The 21,354-nt window shown below is 39.0% G+C and overlaps 1 protein-coding gene across 1 annotated transcript; it reads right to left on the bottom strand.

Annotated features, from left to right (window-relative positions):
* Positions 1 to 16,383: 16,383 nt before the first annotated feature.
* LOC119263587 lies at positions 16,384 to 20,953 on the bottom strand. Its single transcript, XM_037539135.1, has 7 exons — positions 20,942 to 20,953; positions 20,665 to 20,673; positions 18,458 to 18,878; positions 18,329 to 18,355; positions 16,941 to 17,093; positions 16,758 to 16,789; positions 16,384 to 16,672 (listed from the first exon to the last, which is right to left on the bottom strand). Exons 1-7 carry the CDS (start codon positions 20,951 to 20,953, stop codon positions 16,598 to 16,600), a joined length of 729 nt encoding a protein of 242 aa, XP_037395032.1. The 3' UTR covers positions 16,384 to 16,597.
* Positions 20,954 to 21,354: the final 401 nt, after the last annotated feature.

The raw sequence follows: 21,354 nt of genomic DNA, 5'->3' as shown, positions 1-21,354 counted from the left end.
TGTAATAAGATAATGACGATGTCATTGGTGTCCTCTCAGCCATGACAGAAGAATCAGAGTAGAATCACATTCAGTGTGCAAAACTGAAAAGTCTCACGGGACATGATCTCAGGTATGAAGCAGAAACATCCATGACTAACAAAACACTAAGCAAACACTGTCCTGCCGCCTTGCATGAGAACTTTGTTTATCCAGGACTTAACCAGGATAAACCCTTACTCTGCGGCAGGATACGGAAGGTTAAGTGACAAATGTTTCCAGCAAATGTATGTTAACACAATCTTTTCTTCATGTGTGAAGAATGTAAAGGACAGAAAAAGAACATGCAAAGCCTACACAGAAAGGACCCTGGTCACCTGGCCTGGGAATCAAACCCTGGAATATATACTGGTTTCAGCATGTAAACTCACTGAGAAACAGCTGCCTTGTCCAACTTGCTGACATGCAGTTACTCTGCAACTGAGAGACTGTAGCTCATATATAGATGCACTGTGTTAGCTTTCTTTTAGTCTCTCTTTAATGATCAGTATGGATATTTTTGACTGGTGGACCACTTTGAACCCTGCAGTGTCATGCTGATACGCTTAAACCAGCACCGCTTACTCCATGTCAGTGTCACTGCTTTAATGAGAATGATTCACTAACCCAATATAACCTGCTCAACAGCGGACCTGTGGTCAAAAACAGACCAGTGATGACTCGAGAATAGAGGAGCTGACAAAGTAGATAATCTACAGACCTCTGAAATGGTGCCTCATTTTGTAGTCAGCATTGTGTAAGTAAGTAAACTAAGTTTAAGAAAGTTACTTTTCTAAGGCAAAGCTACAACTTCACAATAAGAAGCCAATAATTAAAAGGAGAAACACCCACACACACACACATTCATACATACATTACATAGCACATTAAGACAATCCAAAACAGAAAATCTCACAAACACAAAAACAATTAATTGTTACCCAGCTCATGAAAGCTAAGGAATAAAATGCATTTTAAACCATCTCTTAAAAGTGGTCATGGAGACAGAGTCAAGTCCCCCATTTGCTTCAGTTTTGCTCTTGGAACAGCTAAAAGACCTTGATTAGAGGACCTGAAAGATCTGATACTTGTATAAGTGGCCATCAATCGTGGATGTCTTGGCTGTAGTTACAGCGCCCCCATGTGAGCATTTTGTAATTACAGTAACTACCTGGAAATAGGAATGAATGCCAAGAGATTGACTGTAAAATCGTAATATTTTGAGAAAAAGTCATAATAATTGGAGGATAAAGTGGGCTAACTGTAGGGGGCTGTCATAACGCATTGGGGTCTCAGTTGCTGTACTGGCACGCCGTGTGCGAGTTCCACACACTCTCGTCTCTTTGTGGATTGATCACTTTGATTGTCATTCTCATTGTCTGTGAAACTTTATGCACTCTTTGAATGGAACACATAGCTACTGATGGCTGTGTAGATGACCCTGCGAATCTCCTTCAACAAAACAGACCGTTTCCTCCGGGTCCGTCTGGTTCTTTATTCTGTGATATCAACTCATCAGGAAAATACAAAGTACAACTAGTGAACAATCGACACCACCAGGAACCAGCAAAGACTTTTAATGTCTCTATGATTTTCTAAAGCTGGGAAGTCAATGTGGCTGGCAAGTTCACACATCAAAAATCTGATCAGATTTTGCTAGTCTGTAATATTGGGAATTTCTCCTTGATTAAAATTTCTCATTGTATTGTATACAGTATGTTATACACACACACACACACACACACACATATATACACACACACACACACACCTTCAAATGTGGTAACAAGCGAGACGGTCCCGCTCTTCTTGAGCCAGGAGGATGCAATGATCCATGATTTTCAGAAAAAATTTCAGATTTTTCATCAGACTACAGGACACTTTTCACTTCATCTCAGTCCATCAGCATTTCTAGATCCTGTTTATATATTCATTTTTCTTTGTATAATAAAGTTTTAAGAGGTGCTTTAGTCTCAGTCATGTTATTCATGAACAATGAATCTAATTAGTTGCGACTTTACCAGACTTCTGCTGCTCATGTCCCTACTTTTTTTGAACCAATGTTGTTGGCATCAAATTCTAAATGGGCATTTAATTAAAAAAAAACACTGTTTCAACAGTTGGTAGGTCTTTGTACTAGATTTTTAAGTCAATACAGGGTTTAAATGATTAGCACATCAATTGTTTTTATTTATATTTTGTGGAGTGTCACAACTTTTTTGGAAATGGGGTTGTATGTACGCATTGAGATTTCACAACATTCACTCTCCCATCCACACCCTGTGCTTCACTGGTGCTTGATTGTATCTTTTTCAGATGCCTTTCACATGCTATCCATGTTCATTTTCATATACTATAAAAGCATTCTGATGGAGGAAAAAACATAAGAGGAGTTTTTATTCTCTGTCCTCTGACCACTCCCGTCCTCACTTGTGCTTGATAAGGATCAATTCAGTCATGTTTAAGAATTTTATTTTTATAATAGACATTGTTCACAGAGTTCAGGCACCAGGAGCAGCCCAAACACAACCACAGGGAGAAAGGACTGTCTGGTGAAAAATATGTAAAGCTTTTTCTGTTGATGAAATCTCAGGTGATCTTGACATCAGGACATGAGATGTGGCAAATGCATTCATTTGGTGTGGCACTACATGTCCAAAAATGATGGGGTAAAACTTGTCAAACTGTTTCAGTGTGGAAATGTGCTGAGAACTGTTCAGCCTTGCAATGTAAGAGAGATGACATTCAAAGTTAAGTTAAACCACGCCACTGATAATATGGATAAATCATTTCTGTGGTTACACCACTGATTTTGATGGCCACACTGCGATCTGCATGGTCACGCTACACCCATTTCCATGCTTACACCAATGGGGAACCCTCAGGGCCTTTTAGGTCTTCAGAGAAAGCCTCATGATTTCTAGGAATGTCTAATTTTTAGTTCATTTATGTTTTAATTATCATGCTTGTTTTCAAACTCTGCAAATACCAGTGTTCTTATTTCAATGTTAAGATTTCATTGGTGCTGGGTTAAAGGCCTAAAGCACTGATTAGGACATGGCGGTGGAATCTGCCAATAGCATTTTGATTTTTCAATGGATGGGACCAATTTTGAGACTAAATCACTCCAGGCCTCTGACAAACACATGGAATGTGTTTTACGAGTTTAACTCATGCTTACTCTAAAAAATGCTGAAGTACACCACATTTAGCTTAGTGCTTAAATACTATTCAGAATTCCATGGGGTCCTAGCACAACTTGGGATTATTGTACAGGCGTTTCTCAGTCTTTTTTGAGCAAGTTTTGACACTTACAGGCCAAACCAAAAGGTCTAGCTCTGACAGAGGAAGTTCGCTATTTGGTCACATTATGGATTAAATCCTGTTCCTGTGAAGAGGCAAAGAAATGTGTTTGATGTATTTAAAACTACCCTCCAGATAATGAAAAACAGATCCAGGTCATTCAGTGAGAGAATGATCTTGTCAGCACTAAATTTAATAAGATAAGATGCCTTTATTGTCATTGCACAATGTACAATGATACTGAGCAGCAAACCAAAGGCACTTTACACACAAAATAATTAAACATAAGGCTAAAATATATAAAGTGCAGATTTAAGAAAAATAGTATAAAAATCTTAAATATAAAGAAAAAGGATTATAAAACTATTCTAAACAGACATTGGACAAGTGGTAGGTAGCAGTTGGTTAATGCACATTCCTGGATAGCGTAGAGTTTTATAATATTGCACATCTTAAGAATTATTGCACAGAAAGAATGTAGATTGCACACTCGAACAAATAGTGCAGTGAATAATAAAAAGAACAGAGGTGGAGCAGAACACTGGAATAGTGTACAGTGTCCTATGAAGTCAGTGCCAGTAAAGAGTTGTAGTGGTGTTCAGTTCACTTCTACTGAGCACAGTGTCCTATAAAATGTCCTTGTCCGTGTGTGTTTGGAAGTGTTCAGTTCCCCTATGGCTCTGGGGTAAAAACTTTCTTAAGACTGTTTCTCCGGGATGGGATAGACCTAAAGTTTTTACCAGAGGGCAGCAGGTTGAACAGATGATGTCCTGGGTGAAGTGTGTCCTTCAGGATGTTGGAACAGGTCCACCAGGCAGGGCAATGGGCAGCCGATGATCTTCTGGGCCGTGTTTATGACTCCCTGCACTGCTGTCCTTTCTGCCACTGAGCAGCTGCTGTACCACATTGAGATGCAGTATGTCGGCACACTCTGTGTGGCGGAGTGGTAGAAGGACACCAGCAGCTTCTTATGAAGGTTGTTTTTCCTGAGAATTCTCAGGAATTAAAGCCTCTGCTGTGCCTTCTTGACCACTGCCATGGTGTTGGTGGTCCAGGAGAGATCTTGAGAGATGTGTGTGCCCAGAAATCTGAAGGAAGGGACTCTTTCAACACAGTCCCCATTTCTGCCAGAAGTCTATGAGTTCTTTTGTTTTTGTGGTTCAGGGTGAGATTATTCCCTGGACTTCATCCGTGTAGGTGGTCTCGTCTTCTCTAGAGATAAGTCCAACCACTGTCGTGTCATCTGCAAACCTTACTATGGTGTTGAAGGAGTGGGTTGGGACACAGTCATAGGTATACAGAGCATAGAGAAGCAGGCTAAGCACACACCCCTGTGGTGCTCCGGTGCTGAGTTTAAGGGTGGAGGAATGATGAAGACCCCATCTTATAGACTGGGTGCAGTCCGTCAGAAAGTCTTTGATCCAGAAGCAGGTGGGTTGTGAAAGTCCCAAGTCTGTGAGTTTGGTCATCAGTCTACAAAGAGCATCCTCATATAGCTCCCCTGGTGCTCCAGGTGTGTGAGAGCAGGGGTGATGGCATCTTCTGTGGATCTGTTTGCTTTGTAGGCAAACTGTTGTGGATCAAAAGGTGGGTGGGAGGATGGCTTTGATGTGATGCAGAACCAGTCTCTCAAAACACTTCATTATGACCGGTGCGAGTGCGATCGGACGGTAGTCATTGAGGTCGCTGATGGTAGTCTTTTTTGGCAGTGGAATGATGGTGGCAGACTTCAGACAAGGTGGGATGATGGATTTGGACAGGGACAGGTTGAAGATTTTTGTAAAGACCACAGACAGCTGGTATGCACATACCAGCAGCACCCTTCCTGTCACACCATCAGAACCAGTAGCTTTTCTGGGGTTCACTGCCCGGAGCACACGTCTCACTTCATGCGCCTGCACAGTAAGGATGTGGTTGTGGTTGACTGGTCCGTCTCCGCTGCTTTCGCCTCATAGCGAGCAAAGAAACAGTTAAGTTCCTCTGTCAGTGAGACATCACCCTTAACTGTTGTGCAGCTTCTGGTCTTGTGGTTGGGCGAGTTGCTAAATGCCCCTGATGGTCCTGATCCTCAAAAGATATCCCATTTGGTCCTTTTGAAGCAGTCCTGCAGCTGTGAGGAAGCTCTTTCAGGCCATGTCTTAACATTACAGTCAAACCTCATAATGTCTCCCCATTTCTCGAACCAAAACAAAAGCTTAGGATATGTTTAACTTGGCCGTGCCATATCTCAGTTGAGCTTGAAGCCAAAAACTTGCCCTGTTCTGCCCTGTAAGTGAAACAATTGCAGTGCATGCACACACAGGGGCCTCCTGGTTAGAGGAATTAAAAAGTTGTTTACATACTTGTAAACTTGGTATGCGTTTCAGTGCCAGAGTGGCTGCAGTATCATTCCACCAACCTGTGGAATTGCTCATTTCCTTTTTGATTCATCTCTGAGGGGCAACTGCACCGTCATCAGCTTAGCTGTGGTTTAGAGTTTAACCAGAGTTTAAACTTGAATGAGTCACGTGGGTCCTTAAACTCCATTACTGTGTCATTAAAAGCTGCAGTTTAAAGTGAACCCAACCTCTGTGTTATTTAAAAGTCACTAGATGGTGCTGAATCTCAGGTTTAACTGAAGTTTAAAGCAAGATTGTGAATGAAAAAACATGTAATGTAATGTAAGTTGATATAATGAGATTTTTTCCTAGTCATTTTCAATAGGTCCACTCCTGAAATTGACACAATATGTTGCTGAAATTGACGTGAACTCAAAATATGCTAAATGAATTGAAAAATATAGTCACAAACGCCAATTCTAGGCTTCAAGTTTGTATTGCCTTCATAAGGACTTGTGCAGTTTGGCCCACGGAGGCTTAACATGTTTGGGCCTGATTTCCAGACAGAGGGGAGTCAGGGTCTATCAATAGGCCTTTATTGTCCATAAATGTTGCACAGTGGTCTTTATACATGATATATACCAAAGTTCATATATACAGGTCTGTTGAGCTTTGTATAGCATGCAAGAGATTTATAACAAACACGTCAAAAACATGCCCTTTTATGACGTTGTTGTGTTTGCAAAGTTATTTAGTTTTCAGTGTTTAACCAATTTTTATACATGCTGTAATGAGGCATTGTGCACTTATAAGGGGCCCTTTTGAAGCCAGAAGTTGTCAAAGGAACTCTGTAGGTTATGATTATTGATTGGTGTAATAGGCTGTAGACTTTGAATGAACAATGTAAAAAACTGGACAAAGATTCCAATTTGTAAAGTTTTTCAGAGCAGAGAATCACATGGCAGTGGTTTGTTATCTGTAGACTACGTGATATAATCATAGGATTTGTAAAGATTTTCAGTGTTTTGAGCACTTTAGCATTTTTCTAGAGGCCAATCTGGGCCAAACTTTACACACTTCATCTCTCTCTATGTATACAAGTGTTTCAAATTTTGAGATGATCAGACCAACAGCTGTTGAGTTACAGCTTTTTAAGTTAGTAATGCCATAGCTGCTTTGATAGGCAGAGCTTGAACCCATTCAGGTGTGGTTTGAGTGAGATTGGAGGCCACTAATGAAAGTCTCTTTCTAAACTAGCATGGTTCCCAAAAAACTTAGTTAGCTTTTTGGAAAATTGTCTTAAATAGTACTGTATGCAGTGGTTCTCAAAGTCAGTCCTGGGGACCTAATGCTCTGCACATTTCTAGACTGATGTTTCGTTCCACACAAAAGTTTATGCAAAAGTTTCCATAAAAATCCAGCTTTGTTGACTTTCTGTGTGAGTAAGAAAAGTTATTCTCCACTCTCTACCGGATGTGATCAGGCTCCAGTCCTCGTGGGCCAAGCGTCATTAAACACTCATCAGCTAATTAGCAAGACCTTCATAAACTGAATTCAGAACATTAGATGAGGGTACACACTAATCTCTGCAGCACTTTGGCCCACAAGGTCCCCAGTTTGACATGCTTGCTGCATAGAGAACACAGTTCTACTCATTTTAATACTCAATTACTGTTTAATTGCTGAATTCAGGTGTTTTATACCTGCCATTTAAATTTTCCAAAAGGTTCAATACATTTTTTTAAAGTAAAAATGGCAAGTTGAATGAGTGCATGTATTGAGATACACTCTGCAGATGTATTCTTTACAATAATCATTACAGTGCAGTGATTTTGGGTGATGGGGTAAAGAAAGAAACTACCAGAACAGTTACACAGACATCATTTAAAATAGGCGCAACCAGAGCAGGCCGAAAAGGCTTTAGTGGAAAAAAGGTAGACAACCTGAAGTATTTCCTAATGCACTTCAAGAAGTGAGTTTAAGTGTTCAGGATGTCTGTCAGATAGTTGTTTCCTCTTGTTGGCAGTCCTTTAATGTTTGAGCGCAGTATTGTGGGCTGGTTTGACCGAATTACACGTCAAAGTTGCTAAGTACAGGAAATGTGGCTTTTGCATTGCCATTGTTGCAGCAGGTTCAGGTTTCTGCATGTCATAAAATTTGTAAGAATGGCAGAAAATGCAAGAGAACTCACTTTAATGAGGATTGTGAGTTCTTGGCTGATCAAATCTGTGCAAGTTTGGGTCTGCAGTTCTGTCCATTACATCACTTGTTAATCATGCAGTTGCGCTGATCACAGGCATGGCCCTGCCGTCAGTGTTTATGTTCAGCCGTATACAAATGTTTGGGCACCACTGGTCAAATGACATACTTCTGTGATGTTTTCTTGTTTTTCTAAGGGGAAATTTCTAATACAAGTTACTAATACAAGCCTTTCTAATACAAAACCTGGGAGTTTCCAAGAACAGATGACATTTCTTTTTTTATTTTATATATTAAGTCACTTGTATGTAATTAGTGGCTATTTTTTTATCTAATGTGGATTGTTCCAAATATTTGAGCCCCCTTGATCAGTGATCTGTCCCCGAGTTTCAGGAGTGTGTAAAGAAAGCAAAAATAAATGATTACTGATGTGCCGGGAAATGCCTCTGGATGACATCATGCATGTCTCGCTATTGTTCTTCTGCTGTTACATAACTGGAAGTTAATGTTCTGAAACAAACTCTAAAAGCAAACACACGCACACTTTCTGAAATGGGTGCCTTCTTGGGTTAAACAGTAGGGTGGGGTGGATATAAGATCAGAAATCATGGGTGAATATAATGAAATTATTAATAAAGTATTCAGTTTTTGTTATTGAATACTTTGTAATTATTGTGTTTACTTGAATTCATACAGAATCAAAACTCCAACTGAAAATGGACTATTTTCAAAGTGCATTCTAGTCAACTTTGAATAATTTTTGATAATTTATTATCAAAGTGCTTATAAACTTTCAGATTAACCAAGGGATAAAACAGATAAAGTTAGAAACTTGATCATTTCCACGCACTGCTTCAGTTTTTAAACTAACCAAATTTGGCAGTAAAACCTTGAATTGGTTTTGTAATGGGCACTTATGCCTTCTGATATTCCTTGTGCTCATTCTGTCTAGGCAAGGCCAGAAATCTCTTCCTGAAGGCGTGAAGGCAGAGGGAGACACTGCACTTCCTGAAGTTGACCCCGGACCTCAATGGTTTATACTTCTGTGAGGCTGCAAATCAATATGGTGTATCCAGCGCATCATTATATAAATACACAAATAAAGAGAGCTTTCTAAGTTGCATCTTAACTAAAGGTAAGATAAAAATGTGGGTTCATGTTCTAGACTGCACAAAACAAAAGCTTATAAACACAGTTCTATCAACTACACACAGTTCTATGACTATTACCTCAAACTCCAACTCAAATATGTCTGGAGTTTTGGGTAGAAGACCCAGGACCAGCTCGTCATCAAAAAGAAATAACAAAGAAGTGAAAAATTGTAATGGTTTTATTAATCCAGATAATCTGAATTTTATAGATACAACTCCAGTTACTTCACACTTACGAGAAAACCCTGCAGTAAATGCTGTAAAAATAGAAAAGCTTTAGGCATAATTCATCTTAACATTAGAAGCCTACTTCAGAAGGATAAATGGATCAACTTAAAGTCGTGTTTGCACAATCTGATCCAGATATTTTAATCCTAACAGAGACTTGGCTTAGACAATCTGTAAGTGATGAAGACGTGGCTTTAAATAATTGTAATCTTTTTTAGAATTGACAGAGAATCAAGAGGAGGCGGAGTAGCTATTTATGTAAGAGTAACTATACAAGCCACCATATTCACTGCAGTCTCCAAAGAAAAATACTAGTTCATAGCTCTGAAAGTGTCCCTTGGGAAAAATAACTCTTTTAGCTGGGATATACAGGCTTCCCTCTGTTCCGTCTTCTGCTCTTGATGAAATAGCCACTCTCTTATCACAATATACCACCACTGAAATGCTGATCCTCTGGGCTTTTAATCTTAACTGGCTTTCTAATGCATCCAATTACAAATAAAGGAATATGTGGAAATCTTACCCTCACACAATTGATCATGGAATCAACACGCCCAAATCTGAAGGATCCCACCAAATCTACCCTGGTAAACTTAATTCTGTCCAACAAAATGGACAGAATTGTTGCCTCAGCAGTCTTTGACTTTGTTATTAGTGACCACTGCCCCATTGGATGCATTAGAAACAGCTACAAAAACAAAACAGGCCCTCGGATGGTGGTTAGAAGAAATTTTAAACATTTTAGCGAACAAGCTTTTCTATCTGACTTAACAATGAGTGAAATACACCTTACACTAGAAATTCCAGATGTTGACTTGGCACTAAACTACTTTAGCAACTCATTTCTAATGGTGGTAAACAAACATGCCCCCCACAAAAAGCAAAGAATAAGAGACAGATCAAGTCCCTGGTACACTAGTGAAGTTTCTTCATTGTTTAAAGCCAGAAATAAAGCTTGGTCCACTGTTAGATGCCCGAGAGAGAGAGAGAGAGAGACCACTGGCTCACATTCAGACAACTGAGAAACAGGTTTACCTCTGCAGTTAGAAAGGCCAAATCAGATTATTATCTCAGCCTGAATATCAGCTCTACAAACACTCAGATCTTCTGGAAAACTGTAAAGTCCCTTAAAAGCAATTCCTCTATCCTTCCAACCAGTTTTGCTGATAGCCGATGATTAGCTGACATCTGATGAGAAGGAATTATGTAGTTTTTAACACACATTTTGCTGCAGCTGGTCACATTTTTGAAAATATTGACTCAAATTTGCAGTTAGATAAAACTGACAACAACTCTACTGCTACACAGAGCACGTGGTCTCTTCACACTCCAGCCCTTCTCTCCAATCAGTAGCAAAATTTCTTACTACTATTAATCCACGAAAAACTACAGGTGAAGATGTGCTGGACATTTACTTCTGACGTCTAGCAGCCCCAGTTATTTTAGAATACATAACCTATATTTTTAATCTTTCTCCAACGTTTTAACAGCTTTACTCACCAAAATGATTTTCCTTCTATAATGATACCAGATACATAGCCATGTTTCGACAGGCCAGTCACCTTTTAACAGGAATTTGGGATAAATAAGCAATATTTTAAATATCAACAGTAATAATATAAAAATTATGCTCCCATTGAGAACCTGTACTTCATTATAAATAACAAACAGTATAACAGTAAATGCTAAAGCATATGGTTTGTGCAAATTGCAACTTTTTTCTGATGCATCAAGTTTACACACAAAAAAAAACAATTTATATTTTATGTAAATATAGGAATTTAAAAAATTTCATTTTGGCAAGTGGACTAATAAGCCATAGTGTCAAGCATGCAATATGGGAAAGATGTGTGTGTGTGTGTATATACATACATACATACATATACATACATACATACATACATATATATATATATATATATATATATATATATATATATATATATATATAAATATGTATACCTACATTGTATAACTCTGATGTTGTCTCACTTCACATGACTGGGAAAATCCTTCCCCTCCAACTTCTGCTCCACCACAAAGTAGGGCTGGGCAATAAAACGATAACGATCATTATTGCGATATAACTTCCTCAATACAGCGATAAGAAACGTCCAATAAATTGTTGATGTAATACACGATTTCTACTGCAAGGAAAGCTACACTACTCTGCTGGCACCAGGAGAGGGCACACACCTGTGGGTTTTTCTATATGATTAGAGATGGAGGCAGCAACAAGTGAATGAGTCTAGTAATGTCTGAAACATGGAGTTATACATTCCCTGTTTGAGTGGAGCGACTGGCAATTTGTTCTCCTGTGACCAAGTGTGAGTGAAGAGATAAGTGGCGTAACAGTACTGACCTAAAGTGACCTCACCTCTTTCCGTACATCCTAACAAGCATGTCTGCTCCTCTCAACTAAAGTGCTGTTACAGTGCTCAAAAAGTCATACTTATGTATTATTGTACATTCCCAACCAATGAAAGTGAAAAAAAGAAGTGGGTTCATGTAAGTTACAGCCCTGAAAATACACTGAGGAAGTTGTGAGGTATTGGAAAGTGGGAGAATGCTATCTTTCCAGGCTAGCTGTTTTTAGCAGAGGTCTAACTTGCAGTGCTCCATCACTTGCACAGCACAGTGAATTGATGATACTGTAGATCAAACAAGACACAGACAGTTTAAACATAAGTAAAATTAGGACTCTGTTTGTCGCTTGTTAGATATATTGCAGTTCACATCTTAAACTACTATGATAGAATAGAGAAATCCAGCCATCTGCTAGCTGGTGTCTGAATCCTGTGATGCACTCTGACATAACCTCACACCTTACACACAGCCACAGTCTTCAGCACTTCATCAGGTAAAAACAGACCAAAGATCATTTATAAGGTTCTACCCAGGATAAAGTATGTCTGTGATTTGAGACAGACGGCAGCGCTGATGTGTTAAAGCAATAAGATGCGAGAGCCCATGCGACTTTACCATGTTAAAGGCTTGAACTGGGCACGCAACGCAATTTTCAGCTGCTTTCACACCAAACATTAAATGAATGAAAATTCACTGCTGACGTGGAGATTCGCCGGGCAGAGCTCAGTGAGGAGCACGGCCGAAACGGAGCCCACCCTGGCAGATCCAAAGGGTCATTTTTCCAATTTTACTCAATGCACTTCGGCCAGTCGTTTCAGCGTGGCCAATAGGAGAGCAGCAGGTGAGTCTGGTGGTTCCCTCCCTCACCTGATGGGTTGGATTTTTCAGAGAACGCTGCCCACTTGGTGAACACTGCACACACCGTAGCTGCTGTGAAAGGGATCTGAGTTCTAATGGAGTTGTGGTCTGAACAAGAAGTGGTCTGAGATCTCAAAGGACCAGAAAGAAAACAGTCCTCTTTACAGTTCACTTACATTGTGAACTCAAAAAGAACTAAGGCCATTTGCAGTTGGTCCCCTTCCAGGTTCACTTTAACAGAACTCGGTTTGATTCTTTTAAAACAAACCATATGTGAAAACACTTAAATTATGACTATTACAAAAACTGCGGCCTTGCTTTTCCAGCTGATAAAAACAGCTCACCAGAAACCTTCTCCCACTGTGACAGATTTGTGAAATGTTCCACTGCTTGGCGAGTGTTTGTCATGTTCCAACTATGAAGGATAGTTTAAAACAACGATTAACCACCCAGGAGCAAAAATCAGCCTTCAAACTTCAAAAGAAATAATGATTTGACATTTATCACGATATGTGTCGATATTAAACGATATGAATTTTGTTTATCTTGATAACATTTATGGCCATATCACCCAGCTCTACCACAAAGGCTCTACACCACAATAAACACAAGACTGTTAAAGTACAGTGGAAGCTATCCTGTTCAAAATAAAGCGTACAAACATTTAAATAATCTGTCGGTGAAGGTGGAATAAGGAAAAGGCTTGCCACTATAGCATGTTGGCCATCAAGATCATAGCTTTAAGCAGACTTTGGCTTTTGATATTGACTGAAATCCTCTGATTGCGGTGTTTTTCCCTTGATGAGCAAGGCCTCACTTGCTATTCCTGCACCAGCACCATTTTACAATCTGAGAGAAGTTCAAACACTTATTGGTGGCAGTCACTGTTAGTTAACAGCTGCTGCCTCCAATATAAATTACAAATATACTGGGTTTGTAGTTCAACATAAATCTGTTGTATTTGATGTTACACAAAACATGTGTTTTTTGTTTGTTTGTTTGAGGCTAACGTTACTCACACTCATACACACTCCGTTCAGCTGTTGTGAAATTACGTCCCTCCACTTCGCACGGCTCTTCAGCTCCACAGCTCCTGTGCAATCATGGGATAGGAGAGTGTGCTGTGGTCACATACTTCAAAATCTCTGCCAATGTAGTACATCATCCGGGGAACTTTCATGTACTGTTTTCATGTACTGTTTTAACCTAAAGTCGAGAACCTGGCTGCCTTAAAGATTTTTTTTTACTTCAAGTAATGCATATTGTTTTGCATTCTGTCACTTTAATTATATTTTAAGTGAAGCCAGTTTACTTAATTTTATGAGCACTCAAGGTTCAAAAGCCAGAATCTGTTGGCCCTTTCCCAAGTGGGAAAATGTTGCAGGTATAATATATATATATATATACACTGCTCGAAAAAATAAAGGGAACACTCAAATAACACATCCTAGATCTGAATGAATGAAACATTCTCAATGAATACTTTGTTCTGTACAAAGTTGAATGTGCTGACAACAAAATCCCACAAAAATCATCAGTGGAAATCAAATTTATTAACTAATGGAGGCCTGGATTTGGAGTCACACACAAAATTAAAGTGGAAAAACACACTACAGGCTGATCCAACTTTGATGTGATGTCCTTAAAACAAGTCAAAATGAGGCTCAGTATTGTGTGGCCTCCACGTGCGTGTATGACCTCCCTACAACGCCTGGGCATGCTCCTGATGAGGTGGTGGATGGTCTCCTGAGGGATCTCCTCCCAGACCTGGACTAAAGCATCTGCCAACTCCTGGACAGTCTGTGGTGCAACGTGGCGTTGGTGGATGGAGCGAGACATGATGTCCCAGATGTGCTCAATCGGATTCAGGTCTGGGGAACGGGCGGGCCAGTCCATAGCTTCAATGCCTTCATCTTGCAGGAACTGCTGACACACTCCAGCCACATGAGGTCTAGCATTGTCCTGCATTAGAAGGAACCCAGGGCCAACCGCACCAGCATATGGTCTCACAAGGGGTCTGAGGATCTCATCTCAGTACCTAATGGCAGTCAGGCTACCTCTGGCGACCACATGGAGGGCTGTGCGGCCCTCCAAAGAAATGTCACCCCACACCATTACTGACCCACTGCCAAACCGGTCATGCTGAAGGATGTTGCAGGAAGCAGATCGCGCTCCACGGCGTCTCCAGACTCTGTCACATCTGTCACATGTGCTCAGTGTGAACCTGCTTTCATCTGTGAAGAGCACAGGGCGCCAGTGGCGAATTTGCCAATCCTGGTCTTCTCTGGTGAATGCCAAGCGTCCTGCACGGTGTTGGGCTGTGAGCACAACCCCCATCTGTGGATGTCGGGCCCTCATACCATCCTCATGGAGTCGGTTTCTAACCGTTTGTGCAGACACATGCACATTTGTGGCCTGCTGGAGGTCATTTTGCAGGGCTCTGGCAGTGTTCCTCCTGTTCCTCCTTGCACAAAGGCGGAGGTAGCAGTCCTGCTGCTGGGTTGTTGGCCTCCTACGGCCTCCTCCACGTCTCCTGGTGTACCGGCCTGTCTCCTGGTAGCACCTCCAGCCTCTGGACACTACGCTGACAGACACAGCAAACCTTCTTGCCACAGCTCGCATTGATGTGCCGTCCTGGCTGAGCTGCACTACCTGAGCCACTTGTGTGGGTTGTAGAGCCCGTCTCATGCTACCACGAGTGTGAAAGCACCACCAACATTCAAAAGTGACCAAAACATCAGCCAGAAAGCAGAAAGGTACTGAGAAGTGGTCTGTGGTCCCCACCTGCAGAACCACTCCTTTATTGAGTGTGTCTCGCTAATCGCCAATAATTTCCACCTGTTGTCTGTTCCATTTGCACAACAGCTGTGAAATTGATTGTCAATCAGTGTTGCTTTCTAAGTGGACAGTTTGATTTCACAGAAGTTTGATTTACATGGAGTTATATTGTGTTGTTTAAGAGTTCCCTTTATTTTTTTCAATAGTACATGTATATATATATATATATATATATATATATATATATATATATATATATATATATAGGTCACATTAATCATTAAATATCTCATCTTTGTATTGTTTTCAACTGAATATATTGCTGTTGTCAGAAGAAAACTTTGTCTAATCTCCAAAATGAGAATTTTACAGGAGAAGGAAAAAACCTATTTCACTTTTAATGCAAGTCTATGAAACCAGTCCATTCTTCATGAAATTTAAGCACAATATAAATTTATCTGTACAGTGTCTGATTATGAATTTGAGGACCACATTTTGTGCATAAATGAGCTTCAACCATATATGTTTAAGTGGTCCTCTAAGCAAAGTCTTGTATTAAATTGCAGTGGCGATGGTCAGTCACTGGAAATTCTCTTTAGTCAAGGTTTGCACTGCATTTTGCCCCACACTGACTTCTAAAGAGACTGCTCACAGTTGTGTGCAGAGGATCAAGGGAAGTTTAGGGACACATGTGATTAACAGCTGGTGAGGGAAGAGATTCACTTTTCTGTAATGTAAATGGAGCCACATCTGTGAATCCAGCTGATTGAGATCCCCAGCTGATTGTTTCCTGGGGAAAAAGCTGAAACCTTAGTAAGGCAACCAAGTGATTCCAGCTACACTGGGCTGTTATAAAGCTATCGTTCTAGGTTTGTAGCTATTGTTCACAGCTGTTTGTAGCCCTTTTGCACTTTTTGCACTTGCACTTTTATGCTTTAGTTCGGGCCACATCAGAGGCCTATATTTAGGGTGTCTACAGGATGTTTGCATGACAGTTGAACACCTTTATAATGCGGTTTTTACTGGAAGTCCCTTCAGTGAGGTGGAAGGAGGAGGTTTAGTTGCATGACAGTAACATAAGACAAAGTGGCACTGAAGAGGTGCGAAAGACTTTAATCTGTTTACCCAACCATGCACTTCAGCCTAAGACTAAAAACATGACAGTAGTTCAGACATGGTTTATTTATCCAGGTATGAGCATCAGTATCTGCAGCCATGTAACTGTAAAAATGACACTGACATTTTTGTAAAAAAAGAAAAAAAGAAGAGTTTCTTAGATAATTACATATAAAATACAACTAATTTCTAGTACAACTTGTTTCTTCAAGGTTTGAAGTTTTGGTCATATTATAAACATTGCTCCTGCTTTTGAGGGTCCTAAGCAGAGTTGTCTTCAGTATGCTTTATAAAGGTGGGGCTGGTCTCAACCGGCGTGAACACGGCCGTGGTGTACTACAAAAGAGAACAAGCTCATGAGACTGTAGAAGAGGAGACCACTGTAACACAGAAGAAGAAAAAGAGCTCCTTGTGTATTTACCTGATTTGTCTGTTTGAAGGGTTTTGTTGAACCTAAAATCATAAAAACATAAACACTAATAAAGTAAATACTGTTTCAGGTCAAATCATACCTAAAATCTTTTTACTGTATTAAGGTCTGAGAAAATACAGTTCAACTATGTTTAATGGTTGCAAATGAAAAGTGAAAAAATACGTCACTCACATGTACGTCCATGTACGCTTAGAAACATGATGAACATCATAATTGTAACCAGACTGAAGGCACCTGAGCAGATTATAATGTAGGGCTTCAACGAAACAATTGCTTTACTCACAGAGAGAGTAGCGCTGACTGTTACACAGAGAAGATTCCCTTCTGAATCATTTCACATCAGAAACAGAAAATATAAAAGTGATTATTAACAAAGTGAAGTATAATATGTTGATATAAAAGGAAAATATAAAAGTGAAAATGTAAAAGTGATGAAAGTCATTTAAATCTATGGGATTGACAGGTTTTAATCGTCAGACTTCCATCGAAATAGTTTTTTATTCTTTATTATTTTCTAGTTCTCATTACTCTACTCTATCATTTTTACAGGCCACAGTTTTCATGCTAGATCCACAGAACTTTGAGCATATACACTCAACAAAAACATTCAGTTAGCACAACAAATTAAACTGGGGAGTCCTTTTTTTCCCACTCATACTAATAATGTTTGCTATCCGGTGTCGACCGGAGGAGGATGGGTTCCCCTTCTGAGTCTTGGTTCCTCTCAAGGTTTCTTCCTCTTTAGGGAGTTTTTCCTGGCCAATGTTGCCGCTGGCTTGCTTGTGATGTGTGTGTGTGTGTGTGTGTGTGTGTGTGTGTGTGTGTGTGTGTGTGTGTGTGTGTGTGTGTGTACAGTGTATAGATAGATAGATACACAGATAGATATTGACATGCTAAATTTCAAATTGATTAAACCAATATTGTTAAAAACATCATACTCTATTACTCCATTATATACAAATATCAAATGTCAACCAGCCTGTCTTTAGCGTATCACTATCTGTATTGTATTGTATGTATGAGGGGTTGGTGTAGTCTCGGTTAACACTGCTGCTTATCACACGGCAAATGAGGGTTTAGTTCCCTGCTACACCAAAAGTTTCTTTGAGCAAGGAACTGCTGAAACAGAATGTCAGTCATTAGATCTAATTATTTACAGAAGGTAAATAACCAAGAAAAAATCTATCTGTCATATCTGGATACCTTAACGATGGCTTAGCAATACCTTGCCAACCACCTGGGATACAATAGCATCAATCTATCAACACCATTTCAACCACCTGGGACAGCATACCAACAGCCTAGCATCCCATTAACAACTACCTGGGATACCATAGCAATGGCCTAACAACACTAAGCAACCACCTTGGATAGCATAACAATGGCTTTGTCAAGTCAAGTATGTTTACGAACTTTGCCTTCGGGTTCTTTTAATAATTATTGTAAACAATGTACTATGTCTTCTTTGTTTAAAATACTGGTGCTTTTGTATAGAAAACTATTGAATATATAGAAACATAAAATAATTTTTGCACATTGTAAAACCAGATGGTACTTACTTCCAGTGGGAGTCTCTAGAATAGTATCTGTGGAAAGTAGTTACACCTTCAGATCAGCAGTTATTATTTTTATCACTGTAAATAATGTCAGCCTAAACTTAAAAAAAGTTTGTTAGCTCAATGTCTTACCTGAAATAGACACATTAATGTTGTGGCTTTGTGATGTAGAATTTGACCCGGCAGCTACACATCTATAAAGGCCACCATCCTGAACTGATACATTCTTGAAGCTCAAATATGAGATGATCTCCTTCTCGCCTGCAGTGGAATGATCCTGTGTAACTGTTACTTGATCTGTTTCACTGACTGGTATCCACTGGTCTGAATCAAGTCTGGACCATCTAACAGTTGGAATCTGCTCACAGTAACTCACAGGGCAGGGGACTCTTAATGGGCTTTTACTTGAGCCTTTATAAACAGTGCTCTTGCGAACTCTGACTGCAGGAACACACAGACCAGTAGAACCTACAAGGAACAGAAAACTGCAGTGAGTCCCTAAAAGGCTAAAAATGACATCTAATTGGGTTGAACTGAATGCGTGACTGGCACACTGTTAGTGATCTTAATTGCCCTTTTCTCAAATGCTGTTAGTGTTGATGTATGGCAGATGAACAAGTGCTTAAAATGAATGCAAAAAAAATGGAATCAGTTGATCAATCACAGACCAACAGATCGCAAGTAAGGACTTTTCCATTCTATCCTGTATGATTTAGAATTTTGGCTACAACAACTGCGAGCATCCTTTTCTCCCAACATGAATTCATAAAGTATTTCCCATATGGTAAAAAAAATCTATATACATTTTTGACATATACTCTATTATGTAAATTCCATCTATACATACGTGCATGTATTTCAATATATTGACATATGTGAATATTTTGGCATATATGTTTAATATTGAAAAAATTGCATAATTTATTGTTTTTATTCCGCCCGATGACCACTGGGATAGGCTCCAGCACCCCCCACAACCGTGAGGGAGAAGCGGCAGGAACAAAACAGAACAAAACCTCAGTTACCCTTCAAAGCAACAAAATATACTCCAGATGAACACATGTCTGTCCAGTTTCATGAAATCTGCCCATGATGTGTTCTATTTTGTGCAAATACTGATAGAGAAGATTTTTTTCATTTTTTTCATTGAACCTGCTTGCAGATATTTTCTGGATCATAACTGAAGGACCCTCTAAAAATATCAATAGATAAAAAACACAAAAATGCATGATTTTAATTTGAAGATGTTTAATTCAATTTGTTTTAAGATTTTTTAAAAGCATTTTAAGATTTAAAGACCAATATATAATGTAATCACTCTTCTTTCATTACAAATACATATTTATGTATTTATGTCATATAATACAAAAAATATTAATAAATATAAATAACTATAAATCATTTGAGTAACTGCATTATTCTTTTTGAATAATAAACAGGTTTTTAAAAATCTATTCATATCATTTTCACATTATCACAAAGATGGTATGCTCCTATGGTGAAACATTTTAAAGTAATGCTTGTGCACAAAATCACTCAAAACCACAAACAACATTTAAACCTGTGTTAAAACATAAAGAAATATATGATGCAATCTTTTAGGTAATCAAAATCGGCTTTCATTTCCTGAACTAAAGAAAAATTATATTATTAAAAAGATGCTGTTTACTGGCTGTTCAATAACAGAATGAACTGTTCTGGTATTAAATAATAAATTTAGTTAAATTTCAACAATTCTGAATGATAATAAATGAAATAAATAATAACTACAGCGTTCTGTAGACAGTTCTGTGTACAGTATTTTTGTGATTATTACAATTATACAGTCAAACAATGTTACTTCTAAGCAATAAACATATTTAAGCAAATTCAAGATTTATGTGATACTGAAAAAAATGACTTTGCACTCTAACAGATGTTGCTTATATTTTCGGATCTCAGTCCAGAGCAGCAGTATGCAGTAGAACGAGGTTTTAAAATGCCCACAAGAAGAGAGTGTGACCGACTGCAAGCAATGTTTTTTTATTCCAACTCTTCTCAGTGTTATCTCATGCATCATTCATTATGTTATATATCGCTGTTGTCGGGAGAAACCTCTTATCTTCAAAATGGCAATTTTACAGGAGAAAGAAAAAAAACCTATTGTAGTTTTAATGGAAGTCAATGGAACCAGACGTCTTCCCAAGTCATTTTGGGCAGTTTCTTTCGGTCCATTCATCATGAAATTCACACACAATGTAAAGGACAAAAAGGTCCTTTGAAATTACCTCGAAAACTGAAAAATGACAAAAATGGAGATACAAGGTTTTCTTCCGACAGCAGCGATAAGGTAGACTTACCTTGAGCGTCTACATTTAAAAACAGAGCAAGAGCCCCAATCACCAGACACATCAGAAATGAGTTCTCCATAGTGAATGAATGGTTGATCTAATCGTTACACAAGCAGGTTCAAATCCAGAGCAGGTTCTCCTTCAAAAGCTTCACCATAGAGCCTCTCACTGTGTACTCATCTTTAACAACCCCCACCCTCCGTTCACACTCACACACAGCCTCTCTCTTTCTCTCTCTCTGATGACATTATTAAAACCTGGAAGCCTCCAGCACATGACAACTCACTTTCAGTAACATTAGATTATGTGGTAAACATTTCATTAAGTAATATAAAGATTTTATGTTCTATTATAAGTTATTTTCTTGACAAAGTCCACCATGCTTGATGTCATGACAGCTTTTGTCACAGACTACATTTTTCTGCATATTTTTCATCATGACATCAAACATTATGGCATCTATTATAATAATTAAGTGTACTAGAAATATGACACCGTTATATTACTGAACGCAAACTGGCAAAAAAAAGAACTCATGATATCTGCCATGACATGTTTATGGCATTATTATGTCAATGTTGCATAGCAGGGATGATTACTGATAATGTTTTATTCATTAATTTTTATACCAATATAAAACAATGACACTACAGTAACACTTTCAGCCATCAATTAATCCACTCTTAACCCAGACCATGT

Source organism: Pygocentrus nattereri, chromosome 6, assembly GCF_015220715.1.
Source record: "Pygocentrus nattereri isolate fPygNat1 chromosome 6, fPygNat1.pri, whole genome shotgun sequence".
Classification (NCBI taxonomy): domain Eukaryota; kingdom Metazoa; phylum Chordata; class Actinopteri; order Characiformes; family Serrasalmidae; genus Pygocentrus; species Pygocentrus nattereri.
Note: the sequence above shows the minus strand (reverse complement) of the source record. Positions and strands in the feature narration are given on the sequence as shown.